Source organism: Strix aluco, chromosome Z, assembly GCF_031877795.1.
Source record: "Strix aluco isolate bStrAlu1 chromosome Z, bStrAlu1.hap1, whole genome shotgun sequence".
In the NCBI taxonomy this organism is placed as follows: Eukaryota; Metazoa; Chordata; class Aves; order Strigiformes; family Strigidae; genus Strix; species Strix aluco.
The window spans coordinates 45,189,153-45,211,090 of NC_133971.1; the positions used below are offsets into that span (position 1 = coordinate 45,189,153).

The 21,938-nt window shown below is 53.7% G+C and overlaps 2 protein-coding genes across 10 annotated transcripts in view; one reads left to right on the plus strand and one right to left on the minus strand.

Moving 5' to 3' along the window:
- LOC141918802 (uncharacterized) lies at positions 1 to 12,655 on the minus strand. Its single transcript, XM_074813654.1, has 7 exons — positions 12,433 to 12,655; positions 12,256 to 12,382; positions 11,163 to 11,319; positions 10,556 to 10,711; positions 9,737 to 9,789; positions 5,635 to 5,747; positions 1 to 5,037 (listed from the first exon to the last, which is right to left on the minus strand). Exons 1-6 carry the CDS (start codon positions 12,653 to 12,655, stop codon positions 5,648 to 5,650), a joined length of 816 nt encoding a protein of 271 aa, XP_074669755.1. The 3' UTR covers positions 1 to 5,037; positions 5,635 to 5,647.
- Positions 12,639 to 21,938, plus strand: part of LOC141917995 (centrosome-associated protein CEP250-like) — a 23,714-nt gene continuing 14,414 nt past the window's right edge. For 3 of the 9 annotated variants that reach the window (XR_012621542.1, XM_074811869.1, XM_074811871.1), the window contains exons 1-8: positions 13,217 to 13,901; positions 14,069 to 14,125; positions 14,816 to 14,898; positions 16,075 to 16,240; positions 16,966 to 17,072; positions 18,105 to 18,332; positions 18,911 to 19,007; positions 19,454 to 19,552. Coding sequence is in view for 7 of the 9 variants with exons in the window: in XM_074811869.1 (XP_074667970.1) it covers positions 16,184 to 16,240; positions 16,966 to 17,072; positions 18,105 to 18,332; positions 18,911 to 19,007; positions 19,454 to 19,552 (588 nt within the window). In the remaining 2 variants the exon portion in view is untranslated. The other 6 variants (XM_074811870.1, XM_074811872.1, XM_074811873.1 and 3 more) reach the window with 4 other exon arrangements.

Below are 21,938 nucleotides of genomic sequence, written 5' to 3' on the forward strand. Positions count from 1 at the left end.
GGAGGACTGTGGGCAATTGCTCTCTCTCAGCTGGCTTGTGAGCTCAGCCAACTTTCTTATCAGCTTTTCTCTCCTCAGCTCCTACTCAGGGAAATAGTCATGACTTTATTTCCCTTCACTTGTTGTATTTGCAGCAGTTCTACGTAAGACTGTAAACTCCGTGTTTACATGGAGTGCTATCTTTTACACCTCCACAAAAGCTTGGCTGTCTGAGTGTTGGGATGACACGTGCCCCCAGCACAACAGTGCTGACAGACCTCCTGGAAGTCATTACCTGCTCCATGCTTTGGATCAAGGCCTAATGAACTGCAGTTGTGGAGGGGTTTATTATTAAGCTGACACTTTCATCACTAGACCAAAGCTCTCAGTTCTCTACTGAGGCAAAACCCTCCTGGTTGCAGTTGAGAAAATCTGTAGGCTGTGGCTGGATGCTGCGTGTCTGAAGCAAAGCATAATAGTTTAATTGACCACCTTTTAGATTGGCATATACTCCTAATAGGTGCCATCTGTCTGCACAGAAATGGAAACAAGGACTGAAATGTTAACTGCTTAGTTTAGTTCTGTTGAGGTGAAGTACCCAAACAGCTTCTCTCTGTGGAGAGGAGAGCTCAGCATTACCAAGGCAGAGGTTGTTGATTTGAAGTCATGGACTTTCTTCTTTTAATCAGTGATGGGATGATAATGGACAAATGCATTCAGTTGTGAATTTCATACCATATGTGTCCACAAGCCTTTGGAATACAAATACTGTAAAAATCTACCTTGCAGTGGGTTTGCTGCAGTCAGAGCCCAGCTGCACTCTGCCGACTGTCAGGAGCTGGGGGCCTGCTGCTGGGGGCAGTGAGGTGGGTGACAGTGCCAGCCCCTCCTGCAGAGGCGCAGTGCTCGGGGATAACTCAGCCCTAGGCCTGATCCTGCAGACAGGTATATGGGATGGGATTTAAGATACACAATTAGAAGGTACCACAAAGAGATAAACAAATACTGATTAATAAATAGCAACCCTGCAAGGATTTTAGTCTGGAGCTTGTTTGTAGCCAGACGGAATTAACCGGCTTTGCGACCAGATTCTGGCAGTTCAGCGTGTGCTTTTGTATGTGAATAGTCCCATTGAAATCACTGGAAAAAACTATCAAAGCTTCATGTCTGCCACTGATCTGAAGCCCGCTGCAGATTACGCAGAGTATGATTTTTTAAATGGCATGCTTTTATTGACTTTGATAGGATTATTTGCCCCAAATCATGGTGAGTTGTTTGTATGGACCTGGGATTTAATCTCCTAGGGGAAGTCTCCTTTTCAAGTCCTTTCCCTTTTCCTGCACTACAAATTTCTCCTCCTTGCATTAGGCATTCCTACCTGCTGTGAAATGTCTTGTCCACCCACAGTTACATCTGAAAAATGACAATACAGAAGACTGTGTGTGTTTTCCTGTGCCTGAGAGCCTCTACAGAAAGGTAGAGTGACAGCAGGATGACTGCAGCTGATGAAGAAAGATAAGGTATGGTTATCAAGATGCATAGCTAGCAAATTATTTCAGTAGTTTGGGTTTAAATCTTTTTTCCTTTTGGGCTTTATTGCTGTCACTGAGCTTTTGGTTCATGATGAAAAATAATATATATATAGTCTTAATTACAGTTCATCACTTCATTATTTTAGTCATTTTGGTTACTTTTCTACTTGAATCAGCACAAGGATAGAGTCAAAATATCATTTGGAATAGAGGACTGGGAAAATAACTCTACCAAAAAACTAGTATGTTGGGAAGAAATATATTGTTGTATTGACTATGATCAGTAACACCAAAGTGTGAAGGAAGTAAATGCTGTCCCTGTCTGCTGGCAATGTTGTGCTCTCAGCTGCTGTTACAATTTCAAAATAATCCTCATCTGAGTGGAAGAAAATTCCTTCTGCTTTTCCTTAGAGTGACTGTTGTCCTCCTGTTTCTCTGTGTGATGTGCGCCACGGAGGAAGGAACTAAAGGAACTTATTGCAGATGTTCTTCCAAGTCCAAAATTCACTTTCAGAGCAGCCCTGTATAGTCACAAGGCTGTACCTGGTTAAAAGATTCTTGTGACATTATTATTAGAAATTGCTGCAGCAACAACTTGCCAAATGAACCGTTAAAAGCAAACCAGGCTCACTGAACCACAATAAAATCCATTAAAGGCTGCTTGGGGCAAATATGGTCTTTGAAGGTCTTTATCATTTTAACCATTCATCTCTTCCAGTATCTGTGGCAGAGCCCTCCACCTCTCTTTTTATCTCATTTGCATGTAAATAGCCATTTCAAAAACTTCCTTTTAGTGACAAGCTCATTTGGTGGTGTGTCACTGTGAAATCGGACAATCTACTGACATGCAGAAGTGTGACTTGGAGGGGGGAGAAACACCTTTTTACTATTAAAGAAAAGGATATGGTCTTTCTGCTTTGGGAACTCTGAGTCTTTTTGGCTCTTGCTCTCCCCCATGAACTCTGAGTACCTCCTTTGAGGCTGAAGTTTCAGAGGTGCTAAACCATTTTTTCTTCAGCTGATGAAAAAGGTCCAAAACTGATTCCTGTCAATAGAGGAGCCACAGTTAGAGCCCACTGTGTGAAATACTTGCCTGTGCCCTAGAGCATGTGCCAACACTGCCGTCTAGCTTCTGCTTTTGCTTCGCTGTAGTTGTTTGCGTTCATGTGTTACATGGCTTTATCGAGCCCCTGATGGTGAGTCACGGTCCTGTGGCATTGACTTCTGCTCAGGTACGTGGGTTCCTTCCTGCAGAAACGTTTGAAGTGGTTGCCACACGGGCTGAGTGATGGCAGACGGCTGCAGCAAACAGAGGAGGAGACCTGAAGTGGCAGTGCAGCAATAAACTCCCAGCCTGTATTTGCAGAGAGGGAACTGAAACTTGTCTGTCCAAATTGTTACAGGATTTTTGGCAGCACCACAACTCAGACAAACCCATCCTAAGTCTGTTGAGTGTTTCCAGTCACAAAGCACTGCTAGTGTCCTCAGACAGGGTACTCTGACACATCACCTTCCTTTGGGCTCAGTGCTGTCTTCTACTTTCCTGCACCTCTCTCTTACCCTTATCTGTCTGTGTCTCGTACCATGCATAAATCTTTTTTCCTCTTTCACCACAAAATTTGTAGCTTTTGCTTCTTGGTCTATGGTGACCTGGGAGCTACCTGTAGCTCTAAGTACTGTCTTTAGGTTTATATGCATTTTATGTCTGGCCACCATTGGGAGCTGCAGCTGCTGCTCAGGAGAACATGAGACCGAGGCCCTTCCGTGCTCTCCTTCCCACAGAGCTGCCTGTGGGGAAAACCCCTGCCATGGACCAAGTGACCCCAGGGCACCCAGCAGCCCAGGAAGCAGAGCCAGGCCTCTCCAGTGGAAGGCTTTTTCCTGGCTTCAAGAGGTCAGTGGGTGGGATGAGGTGCTGCTGGTCTGTGTGGGCTGTGGGAGAGAAGCCACAGCACTTCTGCTCTTCCCAGCTGCGTAGAAAACCAGGGCTCAAAACCAGAGCCATTTAACTTCCAGAACTGCTTCTTTTCAGCTCATAAATTAAAATCCCGCTGTGAAAAGCCTGGGGCACCTTCCATCTTCCCATTCTGGTGATTCAGGGAGTTCCAGAGATGGACTCTCCAGGTGGATACCACCTCGCCTAAGAGCCAACACATGCACACAGCATTTGGGAAGTTGACCAAGTTAGGATGGTTCTGGGTCAGATCCCATCTATCGTGCCAGCAATGGGAGTGGGTTAGGGTCTGGGTGCCAGCAAAGGGCACAGGTGACAGTGAGGGTCTCAGCTCCAGCTGCTGGGACAGGACCAGTAGGTGTGTCCCGGGTGCAGCTGCTGGAGGAACTGGGATGAGTAAAGCGAGCAAGTTGTAACACCAGCACGCGAAGCAGGACTGCAGGTCACAGCCCGTGTGCCTGGTGCTGCCTCGGGGGAGCCAAAGTGATTGCATCTCCCACAGACACCAGGGAGAAGTGCTGCGGGTGGGGATGTCACGTTTTAACAAACTTCAAGGGGGGGCGGCTGGTGAGCAGGAGGCCCTGGGTCCAGGCAGGGTATCGGGCATAGGCTCACACTGGTATCTGGGGAGATCTGTGGGTGTGGAGTGCCCGTTGGGTAAATGTGTCAATGCGTGCATGCTGTGCACAGGAACTGGACCAGCTGGTGTGTAGGAGTGAGCCAGAGGGCTAAGCGTACAGGGCAGGGTTATCAGATGGATGGAAGAGCTGTGCTGGTACTCAGGGCATCTGTGCTTTCACTAGTAAACTTCAGTCCTTACCAGCTGTAGAGGAGAACAGGGACACGGCTGGCTGTGGTCATGTGTGTTGGGTTTGTGTGTGTGTGTGACAGGGGGTTTGGTAGCGGGGGGCGGGGGGGCTACAGTTGTGGCCCCCGTGAGAAGCTTATTGAAGCTCCCCTGGCTCCAAGTTCGACCTGACTCTGGCCAATGCTGAGCCAATTAGTGATGGTGGCTGCACCTCTGTGATAACATATTTAAGAAGAGAAACCTGGGAGGAAGAGTGGGAGTGGTGAGGAGGAGTTGTGAGACGCCTCTGCAGACACCGAGGTCAGTGTAAGAAAAGATGAGGAGGGGGGTGAGGCACACTGGAGCAGACACCCCACTGCAGTCCGTGGGGAGAAGGCAGGCTGTGCCCTGCACCCGTGGAGGTTACCGGGGGAGCAGATGCCACCCGAGCCCGGGGAGGACCCCAGGCCAGAGCAGGGGCTGTGCCCAAAGAAGTATCCCCTCAGGGCAGCACGGTGCTCAGCAGAGAGCAGGACACAAACCCCAGAGGATGCACAGAAGCCAGCAGGCAAGTCCTTGTCACAGCTTTCCCCCAGGGCCAGACCCCACCAGAAGCGCCCAGCAGAGACTTCTCTGGGGGCGCTGGTGACGCTCCCAGACAGAGACACCTCTTTGTAGATGTGCTGCAGAGTGACGGCAGTCGGACGGACTCATGCTGGCAACCTGATGACCACCTGGCCCTGGTGCCCTTGGAAAGGCCAGCAGTTTCCTGGGGACACATCCAGCTGCAGCCAGAACAAGAGAGCAGTGAGGGGTGAGAGTGTGTTGGGGACAACACAACCGCTCGTGCCGCTTGGAGCACGGGACCAGTGTGTCTGGGGGTGGCTACTGCAGCTCGGAAGTGAGGCGCCTGTGAAGAAATGGACAGAAGCAGGAGGTGCCTTCCCTGCCTGACAGAGGGGGCTCTCAGTGTTATGGAAAGGAGGAGAACACCGGTTATGAAACCACCCTCGTCAGGACCTTACACAAACACCTCTCTGCTCAGCGGCTCTGCAGGGCACCTCCCGCTTCCCACCCCTGAAAAGGCACTGTTAGGGACAAGTGTGGAAATGGGGTCACCAGGGAGAAAGTCTTTCACTCAGCTGGGACAGAGGCCTGTGGGCAAGGTGCAGCAGTTCCACTCAGTTCAGCTTCGTTCCCCTCCTGAGGGGAACCGCTGATCTCTAGCAGTCCCAGCCCTGTGTTTGAGCTTTGGTTTCAGGAACCTGATCAGCACTGTGGGCTGGAGCAGCACTGCCCTGGGCAGAGGGGAGAGCCCCTGAGGTCGGTCCCAGCTTCACAGGAAGGAAGGAAACCAGCACTGATGAGTTCTGCTACGGTACCTGCAAAATAGCATCAGGAGGGTTGGACGCAAAGAACAACCCCACAACCCTGGAGCTCCAATTCTCTCTGCAGCTGTAGGTCTCCAAAGTTCTCTGCATGTCGATGGTGGCACCTGTAAGGAAGGGAGAGCAGGTGACTGCAAGAGGCCACAGACCAGGAGCACTTGGTGCTCAGACACTCTTTCTGGTGCCGTCAAGCAGCTCCACATCTGTCAGCGCTGTTCTCATCCCCAGGCCGTGGGGGTGCCCAGCTGCACGGGGCAGGGATGGCATCCCTGTGTCTGGTGACTGCTGCTCCCACAGCACCACGAGGAGAAGGTCTGAGGGTGCTGGGAGGCAGCAGGTGCCCGGGGCAATGACAGCAGAGCAAAGCTGAGGGCTCGCTGCGTGGGCAGCAGAGGGTGACCCAGCTGTTCCCTTTCCAGATGCAGTGAGAGGAAGAGCCCCTCCATCAGCACAGGAACTGGCCCGGAAGGAAAGCTGGCCAGCAGAAAGCTGGCACCCAGCATGTTCGCTCATGCAAACTCACCAAGAGCCACTGCAAGCAGCAAGACGACTTGCAGAAACCTCCTCTTCTGCGAGGCCATCTTTTGCCTGAATATGAGGGAGTCCTGTGTCTGTCTATGAGCCCAGTCTTGAGCAAAGCCCTTCACGGGTGGATTTCTGATTTCAGGCTGAAAAGCCTCTGTTTTAGAAGCCTGCTGCTGACAGAGAGCTGACAGAGCAGTGCCCAGGAGAAACGCGATTTCCATCCACACTGTTCAACACTGCCAGCAGCTCTTCCCCAGAGGGAGGGCTCCAGGAGCACCTCCCAAAAGGGAACGAAAATAATCCCAGAAGTAAAGAGGTGGAGCAAATGAAGACTGCTTTTCAGCAGCCTTTCTGGTGTGGACCTTGCTCTCTCTTTGGCTGAGAAAACAGGGCTGTTCTTGCTTGCGATCACACAGCTCCCTCGTTGGGGTGTCTCTCCTCGCGGCTGGGAAGGGCAGGAGCCTTGTCTGTGGGTCTTCCCAGAGCCCTCCCGGAGCTGCGTGGTCTCTTGCCCAAGCTGGGGAAAACCCTTCCCTGGCAGAGGTACGGCTCTGCGCCCCAGCGTCTGGCTACGCAGCAGTTTGTCCTACCGCAGCCAAAGTTTGGGCCTCTGGCAAACGCGCAGGAGTGAAGCTGCCGAGGGGCTTGGCTCGAGCTTCTCCCTGAGAACGGCCACAGCATGAGCAGCACCCGGCTTCAGTGCCCAAGTGGGAGCCCCGGGCTGCTGGCTGGGGAACACCCCCTGATCTCCCTGTGGCTCGCACTGGCCCTCAGCCATCCCCTTCCTACCCATCCCTGTCCACAGCAGAAACATGTAGCATGTACACGGCGAAGATGCACATGCCCAGCAGAAGTCTCCCCAGGGAGGCGAGGGGCGGGTGACAAGGAAGGCTGGAGACCATCCCTGGGCAAGGAAACCAGAGGAGAGTCAGGCCTGTCTCTGGAGGTCTCTTCTCGAGGATCCCCAGCCACCCACGTTCCAGCTCCCTGCGGGGAGGCGGGCACCGAGTCCTACACGCTCCCTCCCTGGGGCAGGGGAGGGGGCACCCCACTGGGTGCCAAGGGTGCAGCAGCAGTAGAGGCGCTGGGCCTTGTCGGCCGGGCCGGGGTGGGCGCAGGCAGCACAGCTGAGGGCCCCGGCCGGGCGCTCCTGCGCGGGACGGGGAAGTGCAGACGGAAACACTCGGGGCCCAGCGGGCGCTGGCCCGGCGTCAGCCCCTGCACCTGCCCAGAGCAACAGAGCCACTGCTGCACACAGGAATGGGCTTCAGGAATACCAAGGGAATTTTAGAGTTACTTTTGGAAGAGTTACTTTTACCCCACACATTTCAACATTCAGAAAATTCAAATTTACAGTTTGGAGGTTTCCAAAATTTGGAAATTTCAAATTTCTGAAATTTCAGACATTTCAAATTCAAAATGTGGACATTTCAAAATCCAGAAATTTCAAATTCAAAACTCCCACATTCCAAAACCTGGACATTTGAAATCTGGAATTTGGAAAATTCAAATCTACAGTTCTGAGGTTTCCAAATCTCAAAATTCAAAAGTTTCAAACATTTCAAATTCAAGATGCAGACACTTTAAAATTTGGCATTTTCAAATTCAAAATTCCAACATTCCAAAACCTGGGCATATGAAATTTAAAATTTGGAAAATTCAAATTTACAGTTCAGAGGTTTCCAAATTTTGAAATTTGGAAATTTCAAATTCCAGACATTTTTAATTCAACATTCTGGCATCTCAAAATACAGCACTTTCAAATTCAAACTGCCGACATTCCAAAACCCAGACAGTTCAGATTTAGAATTCAGAAAATTCAAATCTAAAGTTCAGAGATTTCCAAATTTTGAAAGTCAGAAATTTCAAATTTCAGAAATGTCCAATTCAAGATGCGGACATTTCAAAATTTGTCATTTTCAAATTCAAAATTCCATCATTTCATAACCCCAGATATTTCAAATTTGGAATTTAGAAAATTCAAATCTAAAGTTCTGAGGCTTTCAAATTTCAAAATTCAGAAGTTTCAAATGTGTCCTGACACCCCCACACCCCCAGACTCCCCCAGGACCCCCAGACCATCCAGACCCCTCCACAACCCCGCCCAGAACTCCCATACCCCCCCTAGAACCCCTCCTGGCACCCCCAGAACACTCCCAGGATCCCTAGAGCCCCCCTAGACCCCCACCATCACCCCCAGACCCCTCCAGGACCACCCCAGGACCCCCCCAGCACCCCCTGAGGATCCCCAGAGCCCCCCAGACTCCACATGGTACCCCCAGACACACACACCCCCCCCCGAACCCCCTGACACATGCAGACCGCCCCCAGGCCCCACCCCAAGCTCATCGTGACCAGGGTGACCATGTGCTGCCCCTCCTCCCGCAGCAGCTCCTGCCGTTGCCCCTCGGCCTCCTGGGAAGGAGTGAAGGCGGAGGGGGGGGATCGGTCGCCCCCCCAAAGACTGGGGGGTGTTGGGGGGATGTGAGGGTTTCGGAGGTCAGGGAGCCCCCCCCAGAGCGGTGACAGACATCACAGATGCACCCTGAGCCCTGGCTGCGGAAGGTGCAGTGGGGGCACTGCCAGCTCTATGGTAAAAAAAAGGTGTGGGGGGGTCAGGGCTTGGGGTCACCCCCAAAACTCGGGGACCCCCCCCAAGGAAGGGCAGGGACCCCCCAAACTGACCTGGGGGCTGGGGGGGCCGTTGGGCGAGGCGGGGGCACTCGCAGACCCCGCAGAGGACGCTGGGGCCGGGGTTCAGGAAGGTGCAGGAGGTGCAGGCGCAGCCCCCACCTCGCTGCTGGTGTTGGGGGGTGGCCCCAGAGTCAGGGGGGCCCCTATAGCACTGGAGAGGAAGAAAAGAGGGTGAGGGACCCTATAGATCCCCATAATCCCCCACAGGGGATCGGGGGGGGTTGGGGGGGCTGTACCCTGGGGTCCCCCCATGGAGGCTGGCTGGTGGGTTCCACCTGGAGGAGGGAGGGGGCGGGGGGACACTCTCAGGATCTATAGGGGCTCTATAGGGGCCCTACAGACCCACACAGGACCCCAGAAGCCCCCACCAGGCCCTCCAGCCCTTCTACAGCCCATCCAGACCCTAGAGCCCCCCCATAGCGCCCCTAGAGCCCCCCTATAGAGCTCCCCTAGAGCCCCCCCAGGCCCTATAGAGCCCATCTACAGCCCCCTCAGCCCCTATAGAACCCCCATAGAGCCCCCGTAGCCCCTATAATGCTCCCTATAGCCCCTCCAGCCCCTATAGAGCCCCCCAGCCCTGTACCCGCAGGGCCGTCCCCATCCGTTCTTGGCAGCGAATCGGCCACCAGCAGCCCCTGGGAGCAGGAAGAGGAGCCACTCCCAGTTCACACCAGTATGAACCAGTGACACCCCCACTCCACCCTCCCTGTACATCCCTGGGGACCCCCAGTATAGCCCAGTTCCCTGCCAACCCCTCCCAGTGCAGCCCAACCTCCTCCCAGTCCCTCCCAGTATAGCCATGTCCTCCCCCCACTCCCTCCCACTATAGCTGTGTGCTTCCCCCAGTCCCTCCCAGTTCCCACCAGTCCCCGCTTACCTCAGCCCCCTCGCCAGCACATCAGTGAAGAACTCGGGGTTCGGATGCTGGTTCTGGTGGTGGGGGGGGGAGAGTCAGAGCCCTCCCAGTCCCCCCCAGTACATCCCAGTGCCTCCCACTACGTCCCAGTGTCCCTCAGTACATTCCAGTGCCCCTCCCAGTACTCCCCAGTATGTCCCAGTGACCCCTAGTATGTCCCAGTAACCCTCCCAGCACTCCTCAGTATGTCCCAGTGCCCCCCAGTACATGTCAGTGAAACTCCCAGTGCCCCCCAGTATGTGCCAGTGCCCTGCAATACGTCCCAGTAACCCTCCCAGTGCCCCCCACTATGTCCCAGTGACCTTCCTAGTGCTCCTCAATATATCCCAGTATGTCCCAGTGCCCTGCAGTACATCCCAGTAACCCTCCCAGTGCCCCCAGTATGCCTCAGTGCCTCCTAGTATATCCCAGTAACTCTTCTAGCACACCCCAATTACCCAACTATGTCCCAGTGCCCTGCAGTACATCCCTGTAACCCCTCCAGTGCGCCCCAGTACATCTCAGCGACCCTCCCAGTGCCCCCCAGTATCTGCCAGTGACTCTCCTAGCGCTCCCCAATATATCCCAGTATGTCCCAGTGCCCTGCAGTACCCCAGTAACCCTCCCAGTGCCCCCCACTATGTACCAGTGACCTTTCTAGTGCTCCCCAATATATCCCAGTATGTCCCGCTGGCCCCCGTATGTCCCAGTGCCCCCCCCAGTCCGTCCTAACAACCTTCCCAGTGCCCCCCAGTTTGTCCCAGTGCCCCCCAGTTTGTCCCAGTGCCCCCCAGCACTCACGGCCAGCAGCAGGTCCCGCTCGGCGCGCAGCAGCAGGACGTTGGCGGTGATGGTGGCCACATGGGGGATTTGGGGACTGCCTGCCCCTGGGGGGAAGCTCAGCCCCTTTCTTGTCTCCTCCGTGTGCCCCAACAGCTGCAGCACCCCCCAGCCCCCCTGCAGGGGAGGGGCATCATCACTGGGGGGGATATGGGCTATGGGGGTGGGGGGGAATTGGGGTGTCCCAGGTGGGAACTGGGGTCCTACAGCAGAATATTGGGGTGCTGTAATGGGATACTGGGGTGATATGAGGGATACTGGGGTGATACTGGGAGTACTGCAGTTGTATGGAGGAATACTGGGGTGTTATAGGGGATATTAGGGTGATATGGGGGGATTGGGGTCCTACAGCAAAATATTGGGGTGCTCAAGGGAGATATTGGGGTGATATTGGGGCTCTATGGGGGATATTAGGGTGATACAGTGGGATTAGGACCCTATAGGAAAATATTGGGGTGCTAGAGAGGGATATTGCGGTGATATTGGGGTTCTACAAGGGGATATTGGGATGATACGGGGGGATTGGGGTCCTTGAGGTTTTGGGGTGCCAGTGCGGGTTTTGGGGTACCTGCACGGCGTCAACGGTGCCGCGGCAGACGAGGTTCACGAAGCGGACGGTGCGGCAGTGCTGGGGGGGCCAGGCTGCAGCAGGTTCCAGCCGTACTTCTCCAGGATGCTGAGTGCCATCTGCAGCCCTCCCAAACCCTGCGGATGCCCCCCGGCACCTGGGGGGGACAGGAAGGGTCAGGGGGAGCCCCCAAACCCCCACTGCACCCCCACATCCCCCCACTCCCCCTCCCACTGCCCCCCATACCCCATTCCCCCATATTTTGGTTGCCCCCCCCTGCATTTTGGGTGTCCCCCTCCTGCATTTTGGGCCCTCCCCGTACCAGGCACAGGTTGTCACACAGCAGCAGGGCCCCGTCCAAGTGCTGACACTTGTCTCGGGGGGGCCAGGGGACCCCCAAAATCGGGCTCAGCTCGGCCGGCATTGCCTCCCCGGGGTCCCGGGTCAGAGCTGCCTCCAGTGCCACACACAGAGCCCCAAGATCGGGCAGGGGGGACCCTCACTGCCCCCCGGGGTTCGGGGGGACTCCTCTGGGTTGGGGGTGCCCCCTCGGAGTGGTCCACGATGGAGGGGCACCCCTGGGAGGACCCCGCGGTGTGGAGGGAGCCCTCAGGATCTCGGGGGGCCCCTCAGAGGCCTCTGGGATGGGGGAGGGGGGGGGCCCGGGGTGTGGGGGGAGCCCCCTCTGCCGGGACGGGGCGCTGGGCTTGGCCTCTTCTGCCATCACCTGAGGGGTGTGAAACGGGGAGAAAAAGGGAAATGGGGGCGGGGGGTGGTGTTATGGCAAAAATAACGAGTTAACGGGGCAGCGGTGGCACTAATGGGGGTGCACCCCTCACCTGGGGTCCCCGAGGGGTCCTGCCCCCCAAAACCCCTCTGCTGGGGGGGATCCCAGTGGGCAGGGGGGTCCCTCTCCCCACCCTGTCAGGGGGGTCCCGTCCCCTGCTACCAAGTGCCCTGTCAGGGGGCTCCCCGGGGGGGGGGAACGGGGGGGTGTGAGGGTCCGGGGGTACCAGGGAGAACTCGGGGACCCCCATCCCCAGCGCGGGGGGTGCCGCGGGGAGGGGGTGCCCAGCGAGGAGCCCCTGCCTACCTCAGGGGCCGGTGGGGAGAGGAGGAGGAAGAGGAGGAGGAAGAGGAGGCAGCGGCGCCCACCCCGACCAGCACTGCCTCCAAAACAGCGGCGGCGGCGGCTGAGGAGAGGAAAACGCCTTCCCGCCCTGCGGCCCTCACGCCGCGCCGGCCCCGCCCCCGAACGGGCTGCCCTCACCCGACATGGCGGCCGCGGCGTCGCTCCGCACCCCTCCTCCGCATTCTGCGCATGAGCCCCGCTGGCCCCGCCCTTGCACTGGCACTGCCCACACTCCCCATGGAGGCTGCCGTGTAACTCCGCACCCCTTCCGCGTTCTGTGCATGCGCCCCGCTGGCCCCGCCCCCGCCCTGGCAATGCCCACACTCTCCAGGGCGGACCCCGCTTCCTCCAGGGCCACCATGATGGCGGTGGTGACGGCCCCGCGGTTCCAGCCGCTCCTCTGGGCCCTACGGGCTCCGATGAGGCGGGAAGGCGGGTAGGGTGGGCCTGGGGTGGGGGGGACCTCGGGGGTGGAGTCACGCCCGCGTCGCAGCCTCACCCCGCCCGGGGGGTGTGAACCCGGCGGCTCTGGAGGGAGTTGGGGTCCTCCCTCCCTCCCCTCTTCCCCTCCCCCGCCCTTCCCGGGGGGCACCGGGGGCCGGGACGTCCCGGTGAGCGCCCCGACGGCGGATTCCGCCCCACCCCACCCCCCCGCCCCCGCCGCCCCGGGGCCCGGCAGGCGCGGGCCCCGCTGGCGAGCGGGGCCGTGGCGGCGGGGCCCGCGCAGGCGGCGCCGGCTGCAGATCTCGCAGGAGGCGCAGCAGCGGCCGGCGGGGCTGGGGCGGCAGCTGCGGACGAAGGGGAGAGCGGGGCCGCCGGCCTGGGGGGACCGGCCCGGGGTGGGGGGGCCGGGCCGCGCTGAGCGGGGCCTCGGCGGCGGCCATCGGCGGAGGGGCGCGACCGCGCGGCCCCAGCGGGCGCTGCCGCGGGCGGGAGGACGCCGAGCCCGGAGCTCGGGGGAGGCGCCGGGAGCCGCCCGGCCCGGCCCGGCCCGCTGGGCCCTGTCGCGGGCCCCCCCGAGCGTCCCGTGAGGGCTCCGCCGCGCTGCAGGAGCGGGGCCCGGCTGGCGAAGGCCGTCGTGCGGCCGCGGGAGCAGGGGCCGGCCCGGAGGCAGGAGCCGAGCCGGCGGGGGCGGCTTGGGGCGGCCCCGGGCAGGGGCGGGCAGCCCGGGCCTGGTTCGCCCGGGCCCAGGAGCGCTGGCGGGAGGAGGGTGCCCGAGCTGGGCGCAGGGTGGGGGCAGGCCCGGCCCGGCCCGGCCCGGCCCGGAGCCCGACGGTGCGCCTGGCGCTGCTGCCAGGTCATCTCGCTTCTGCTGCCCGTGCGTGTCTGCTGCAGGCGAGCAGGAATCTGCAGTGGCTGAGCGGGACTGGGGTTGGAACTAACTGTACTTGCTAAATAGTGAAAAGCAGTTTTGAAAACTCATTTCTCCAACTTCGAGGGCCCGCTGGACTTCCAGCCCGCTGGAAATACAGTTTTGGGGTCCGTAGTGGCCGTGGGCCGGGCACGGCTGTCTGGGCCCGTCTGCTCATTCTGCTGCCATCGCTGCCGGAGCTGAGCAGGGAGCGCTACGTGTAAAAGAAACCCAGTCTCAAGTTCTTTAATAATAGGTAAGGTGAAGCTTCCCTGTGTCATAACGGCTTCTTGTTGGCCGTATCGGCAGCACTGGGGAATGTGCTGTGCTTGGGCTGTGAAGACTTAGCGAAAAGCTGGTGCGGGAGGAGCCGAGTCTGTTACAAACTGCATTTGCTCATCTTTGTTCTCTTTATCCACCCAGGTGCTGCAGTACCGGACTCGGTGTCAAGAGCTGGAGCAGCAGCTGGGAGCAGGAGGGGTGAGTGTGGAGGTTGCTGACTACAGATAGTGCATGTAGCATTCATGCACACAGACAAAAAGCTCCTGAAAACAGTGACAGAGGGAACCAAAGTTTTGCTACCTGGGGATTTAGAGAAGCGCTGTAAGTTTGCCCGTCACTGTTTTGTCCCGTTGCCATTCTTAGAGCAGCCAGTAGTCCCAGAAATGCCAGTCCAGAAAACCCGTTGAAGAAGGATTTCAATTTTGTGGAAGAGTGCTTTACTGCCAGAGTGACATTTGTCCTAGGTCTCAGGAGAGGGCTGTACTGCCTGTTACATTATATGGCTGTCTCTGAAAAAGAGTTGGCTGAAACACAGCATTTTGGAAGGTAAAAATGGTGGCGTTCAACACACAGAGCTGGCCCTCTGCTTTTCTTTCTGCTTGACAGCTAAAGTAAACCTAGGAGACAAAGGATAGGAGAGTATTCCCAGGCTTCAAGTCTAAGTGAGCACTCACGGTGATGAGCTAAGGATACCCAGCTGTGAGAGTGTGACAGTGGGAGGCTGAGGAGAGCCACTCCCACTGAGTAACACCCTTCCCCTGCCTTCCCCTCCATGGTCAGGAAGCCACGAGCTCCTGAGGTGCCAAAGAAACGGAGGGGAAAGCGGTGGATGCTAACAGTAGTGAAGGGAACACAAGAATTTGACTAAACATTTCCTTTCTTCTTAAGGGATCCCTTCCAGGCAGGGGAGAAGCCACAGAAGACCACAGCCTGGAGAAAGCACTGCTTCAGTTGGAAGAGGAGCATCAAAGGTAAGGGGAAGAAGTGTTACCTTACATTTGGTATCCTGGATGCTTATGGAAGTGAGGGAAAACCTGTCGGGTTCTACCTGGTTTCCCCAAGGGAAGCAGTTGGGCAAGTTGTTTAGAAAGGAGAAAGGTCCACAGACTGTTCTGTGGTGCAGTAGTAGTGTTTCGTGCTGAATGGCTCTGTTTTGAGCAGGGGGTTGCTCTGGGTGACCTCCAAAGGTCCTTTTCCAGCCTAAATTCTATGATTCAGTAGGTGAGCTACTCAGCAGAGCCCCATTTTAGGTTGAGAATCAAGCCCTGACATGCTGAACATTTTGTGGCGCATGAGTTTTCCTGTTTGATTCTCTGCGAATAGCACACCCTGTGCTTATAACAGAGTCCCCAGTAGAGCACTTGCACCACAGGCATCTTCTGCCACATTTCTTTCTTTGCTTTTCTTTTTACCTCTGTCCAGGAGATGAACTGTGTGTGCTGTTACGTATGTTGCAAACTAAGGTGGGAGAAACACGACTCATGTTTTGATCCAGAAACTGAGTTTTGTGCTTGTTCACAGGGTAGCAGTTCTTTAAATTTTGTTCTTGAAATGTTTCCTGGGTGGGATGTCAGTCTGTGGCCCCAAAGTCATAAGCCTGCAACGCCTGGCTCTTCAATTTTCAGTGGAAAGTTTCCTATAAAGCTGTTTCCCCTATGTATATGGTGCTGTCTTTGTGGTGTGCACTTTACTGGGTCAGCAAGGTGGGGTCTTTGCTACAGGTCTTACCCAGTGTATCGTACAGACAGGGAGAGGCTTAAGGAGAAGGTGAGGGCAGTGGTGGGTACAATCATTGCAAGGGAAGAGGACATAGGAACTGAGGATAGTGGAGGAAGAGAGGTGGTCAGGACAAGGATGGAGAAAGGTGGTGCACCCAGTGATCAGAGAGCACGAAGGGAAGGCAAGACATTAGCTGTGGGCATCGTCAAAGGAAGGGGGAATGAAACTGTAGATGGAAATTGAAGGCTCAGAGCAAGGAGAAGCAAATGAGTGTGCCATCACAGAGAGATCTTAGTTAATCCTAGAAGGCACTTTTACTGCCTCTCAGTTTGACAACAGTCAGCATTGAAGGAGTTGGAAAGTCACGGGGGTGCTGCCTGTGGACAGCAGTTGTTCCGTGACCTCATTGCTGTTTCTCCCTTTCCAAGGTGTGAGCATCTGGCAGACGTGAACACTCTCCTGCGGGAGCACCTCGATAAAGCCAGTGAGGTTAATTCAGCCCTTAAAAAAGATGTTGAAAAACTGACGGCGGATTGGATGAGGGCCCGGGAGGAGCTGGAATTGAAGGAGAGCGAATGGCACAGTGAACGTGAGGTAGGGATAAGGCTGCGGGAATGTCAGACGTGATGCCAGAGGGGAATGAGAATGCATTTTATTTCTGGCACAGGCGACTTGCTGTGTGAAAGTTGTGGCTCCGTTGAGGCTGTGTTGGTGCTGACTGGCAGGAGGCAGGGGCCTGAGATGGAGGAGTGTCATCAGACTGTGTGGATGGGAGATACCCCCCTGCTGTGACCACACTGCTCGGTCTTAAAGGCAAACGGTTGCTGTTGCTGGATGCTGTAGGGCAGTCCCACATGAACGGTCGTTGTTTCAACGGTTCCTAAATCGCTGTCTACAGCAGTGCAGAGCAGAGAGGTCTGTGTGTTTTCAGACTCAGAGTAGCCAACAGCAGAAGAGGACAGGCCTCCCTTACCAGTAGCCTGTTGTAAGCAAATCTGACACTGGTCTTGGAGGGGCTTGTTTTTGTCTTCTTCCACCAAGACTGTTTGACACCTCTGCAGGGCAAGATGATGAATCGTGGTCAGTTTGCTTTGCTGATCCCCACTCCCACAGGAGAAGTGTGGATGTTCCCTTCTCTGAAGTCAGGTGGCAGGCCCACTGAGGATGCCTCTGTGGTACCTCTTCAGCCCTTGATGCCCCTGTTGGAATTGTTATTAAAGGAGACCTGGTGATGATGGTTGTGCTCTCTCCTATCTGAAAGACTTGTACAGTGACAGCGGAGGCTGAATTGGCATTTCTTGTTGTCTTTGCCTGTTTAGCTTTCTGACAGCTACTTAAGGGGTGAACGTAACCGTCTGCTCAGCCTGTGGCGCCAGGTGGTAACCTTCCACCATCATTTCCTGGACATGAAGACTGCCACTGACCGGTGAGTAGAAGTTCAGGCTGGACCTCTTGCAGAAAAAATGTAGCTTCCCTTCACAGCTGCTTTTTGAGCCTTGATGTTACTTTAGCTGCAGCTAAAGGTAGGATTTCTCCTTTGGCAGTCTGAAGCAATGCCATTAAGCATGCTTTTGGCTATTTTCAGAATAATAGTTTTTGAGCTGGGGACACCGCAGGGCTCAGGCTATAAGCAGTGCGGAGGCCCTGAAGAGATGAACTGACTCTGTTGATGTTTGGGTGTATTAACACGGACAGGGGCACATGCGGACACCTTGGAAGAGACTCACCAAAGCTGTGTGTGCAGCACATAGAGCGGTCCCTTTCACAGAGTGATTAACATCTGCCTTAAATCTCACTGGCTTTCTTTTCTCACTGCTCCTGATGGAAAGGTCGTTCATGAATATTATCTTTTTTTTCCTTCTCATTTCCAGCTTACATTTATTCTGGTCAGTTTGTATCCGTTTATTCCTGTAGCAACATTGTTGAGAGGAAGAATAGCTTCTTGACCCTGTTACTGCATTTATCCAATGTATTTTGCTTAGTTTGATACCTTCTTTTGATGACTGTTTTCTTGTTCTTGGTCTCTCTGAGGTTCCTCTCTCACAGCTGCCTTCTATGCAAACAAAACCAGTGTAGCCATAATAGTACATTCTTCTGTTGAAACTGCATGCGGTTTCAAACTGTGAGTTACTGTCAGCCATTTACCTTACTTGGCTGTAAGCTTTCCTTAATGTGCAGGGTATGCCCTGACCTACTAGTTCATTCTTGAAGCCTTTTGGCTGTTCCATACTTCTTATCTCTGAGGAGAAAATAGCCTCACTCCTCAAACTGTCAAATAGACCCATTGCTCAACTATCAAGATGTGTCCTGATCCCAGTGTCAGATGAATGGTTTGTCCCCAGCAAAGATGTCATCTTTCCTGCCAGGTTTTACTGCTGCACCATTAATGTGCTTCAGAAGTGAGTCAGCTGATAAAGACGGTGGTGTGAGTATGATCTCTTTCTTGATCCTTCTGCAGAGATTTGTCCGAGCTGAAGGCAGAGCAGATGAGGCTTTCTGGATCTGTACTTGTAAACTGCTCCCGCCTGAACTCTGGCGTGCAGCTCTGGGAGCCCGTCAGTGTGGGCAGACCTGTCCTAAAGGATCAGGCACAGCAGCAAGCGGAACAGGAAACAAGCCAGAAGACTTGGGAAGTGATGCACTTACAAGTCAAGGGGGACCTGGAGAAGAAGGAGCTTCAGGACAGGTAAATGTGTTTTAAACTTTGCTTTTACCAACATTACCTTTTGTGGCTGCTTCTTGGATTCGTAGATGGGCTGTGTTCATGTTTAAAACACACCCGTTCTGCACAGCCTTGTTTCTGTCCCTAGCCAAGCTATGGCCTTCAACAGCAGGATAGAAAAACACGTCTGACCGACAGAAGCTTTTGTAAGACAAGACTGGAAAAGAGATCACAGTGTATTACAGTGTTTTTGCTGTTACCTGGCTCTTGGTGAGAAGTTGAGACCATCATAAAGAGAGCTGTGTCTCTTGTGCAGCCCTTTTGCTACCCAGGGCTGTGCAAAGAAGTTGGGAGGAATTTGCCCAGGGCCATCCTAAGCCCCTCTGTACTGACAGTTCCTTACAAGACTGAGTGCAGAAGTCCTTTGGGGCAGGAAGGGCCATTTTGCAACATCAGGCATATTAACCTGTAGAGGTGAACGCTGCCTTTGCTGTATTTTCTGGGCTGAACTTTCTCTGCTGTGCTTCTGGGAGCTGCTTAGCTCTTTAGTGGGTGATGGTGTGCGGTGCTTTTGGAATGGCACGTGGACCTTCTCTTCTCAGGGTGACGGAGCTCTCAGCCTTGCTCGTACAGTCTCAGAAGCAGAATGAGGAGAAGGAGAAGACCGTGAAAACACTTAACGACACTGTGGAGATTCTAGTATGTTTTACCTTTATTTGGGAGATGGCCCAATGGTTGTTCTCCAGCTTTAGCACGAAGGGGTGTGGTTTCCTCAAGAGAAAGAGTGGTGAGGACGCTGATGTGTGGGAGCATCAGGCACGTGTGAGTCAGCCCAGGTGCCAGGTGCAGGCAGTGACGGGGAGCTGCAGACAGTTCTGGGGGTTGCACCAGTGCTATTCTGCCTGTGACTAAATCTCCAGGGATCAAAGTTCCTTGGAATTGACAGCTTCATAGCAGCCTGTGAAAATCAGCTGTTGGTCTTTCTCTTCTTAGTTTTAGCAAAGAAGGAATTCAACAGATGTGGGAAGGAATATACTGGAATCAGTAGGGCTGAGGCTTATCAGCACGACGATGCTGCTGAGGCTGGGAATGCTGCAGAGGGGAGCAGCTCTTCCCTGCCCACCCTTTGCTTATTCTATTCTCAGGAAGCAAGTCTGTTAGAGAAAGAATATGAAGCTTCATTGACTAAAAGTGTCAAAGAAGAGAATCTTTCCCTCCAAAAGCTGATAAAAGATATTACAGAGGTGAGTACAGAGTTGGGACCACATCCCTGTAATTTGATTTAAAAGTACTTGAGGAAGGCAAACAACTAGCCCGGGGAATAGATATATGTGTTTTATACTGTCTGTGTTAACTGCTACTGGCTGTTTAATTATTATACCACTTTTCTGACATAAAACCTGTTATAACTTCTGAGTTGGCTGTCCTGTGACACTTGAGCTAAGTCACTAGAAGTTTCAGTACCTTTGCCTTTCCCGTAAGGTCTCTATTTGACTATGCTTTCTGAGTTGGCTACTTGACATTTGTGTTCTAGTGTTGCCTGGAGGCTTCTCCCACCTCCTTGAGCAATGACTCTGTTGTTCTTTAGATTTTTATAAAAGGTCACTGACTGAATCAATGCACGTGCCAACTCTGCTCCTTTCACTCTGCATTCACTGACCATTATTATTTCCCCAGAATTGCAACTGATCTAACTGTTTAGGGCTAACTTTAGCTTAGTCCTATGATTCTGTGATTCTATGAGTCTGTGAGTCTATGATTCTGTGAGCTGTTAGAGCCTCTTCAGGCTTTGAGGAAGATGAGAAATCGGTGATCACACAAGACTCTTCACTCTGAACTAACTGATTTTGATACCCTGGAAAAAGAGCTTGAGAGAATCATGTCACTGAAGGAGACCAGGGAGTTTGTCATCCTTTAAATGTCAGTTTCATAATGTACAATCTTGGATATTATGGGATAACTTTGAGAGAATTGTTTGTTTCTGATGGTCTGTTCTCTGTTAGATAGTCAGTCTTGGAGTCCACGGTATGTTTGGCAAATACCCATCAGAGGTGTTATATTGAAGAAAAAAAGCTAAAAAATCATGGTTAATCTTCAAGCAGACAGTGTTGTTGACATGAACTGCTGTACGAATAGAGTCTACCATCTCTTTGGCCGCATCAGCCAGACTTTCATAAATCACCCCAAGGGCTGTTTCCCTGCCCAGCATCACCTCATTGCAGCCAATGCACTGTGATCTTTTTCTTTTTTTCCAGAAGGAGAAACCATGTGTATTTTCACTTTCTTCAGTGAACAAAGTTGCTTTTGCTCTAAACTTTTCTGAAAATTTCCAGCACTGGGACAGATTCTGATAGAATTCCAGTTTGCAAGGTGGCAGTTCTGGAAGATGCCATATTTTTGCATGCAAACACGTAGTCTGGTGTATTTATGTTTGCTGTGAAGGGGCTGTGTGGTCCCAGGCAGCCCAGCGTGGCCATACTCATCACTTTCAAGTTAACAGTCCCAGTGCCTTTTGGCAGCCCAGGGTATTAGCGTGGTATAGAGCAGATGCTCTTAAACTTCCAGCCCGCAGTACAGGAGCTCTTTCTCCTCCAGCTGATGCAGAAGTGGCACTGGCTGGCTCTGCACAGAACTCCAGAGAAAGGACTCTAACTGTCTTTTGTCCTGCTTTCACGTTCACCGCCAGCTAGAGTCAGCTCGCAGCGGTCTGAGCAGCTGCGCCAGGAGTCCTCTCGCCAGGGGCACGCACTGGCCACGGTGTCCAAAGAGAAGGAGTTCCTGGAGCATGAGAAGGCTGCCCTAGAGGTGCGACTGGCAGCCCTGCAGCGGGGCAGACGAGGCCTTTCAGAGCAGCTGACAGAGGCCAGGTAAGGGTGGGGAGGAAACCCTAGGCAGGACATTATATAATGGCTGTAATTATAAAGGTGGTAATCATTACACGAGGATTTTTTGCATCCTGTGTGCTTTTCAAATGTGTTCACCTTCCACAGGCAGAAAATGAAAGAATCTTGAGCAAAATGAAAAAAAGTATACTATGATTTTAATGTTGTTTTCCTGACAGCTAAAACTAGCAAACATCTCCTGGGCCTCAGGCTCAGGTTTATGTCCCCTTGCACATTCCTGTGTGAAGTCCAAAGCAAAGCAGCTTGGCTCTGAATTGAGTAATAATTAAACCCTGCAGACGTTTACTGAAACTGAAGTTTCTCTCTGGTTTTGGTTTCTTGTTCTATGCATTTGAACATAGATCTTTCCTTATCAAGTAGTTGGACTGTTTATGGCTGTTCCATACAGACGTTGTGAGTAGGACACTGCCATCTAGGGTGGAGCCAGAGGCTGGTACTGCAGATCTCGAGGGCCTTCTGGTTGGAAGCTAACTCGTGTTACCTGTGGTGCAGGACCCACAGCTGGTTACACCAGCAGCTGGGAAACCTCTTTTGAATCCTCACGTCTTTGAGGATTCTTGCCCATCACTGATGTCTGCGTCCTGTACTCCTTACCACCTGCTGTTTAGAGACAGATGTCATGGAGAAGTTACACAGGGAAGGAGCAAGATTCTGTCCTTCTGCCTTTCTAAGATCATATGTGACAAGTTCTGCTTTTCAGAAAAAAAAAAAGAGTTGTTTGTCCTCC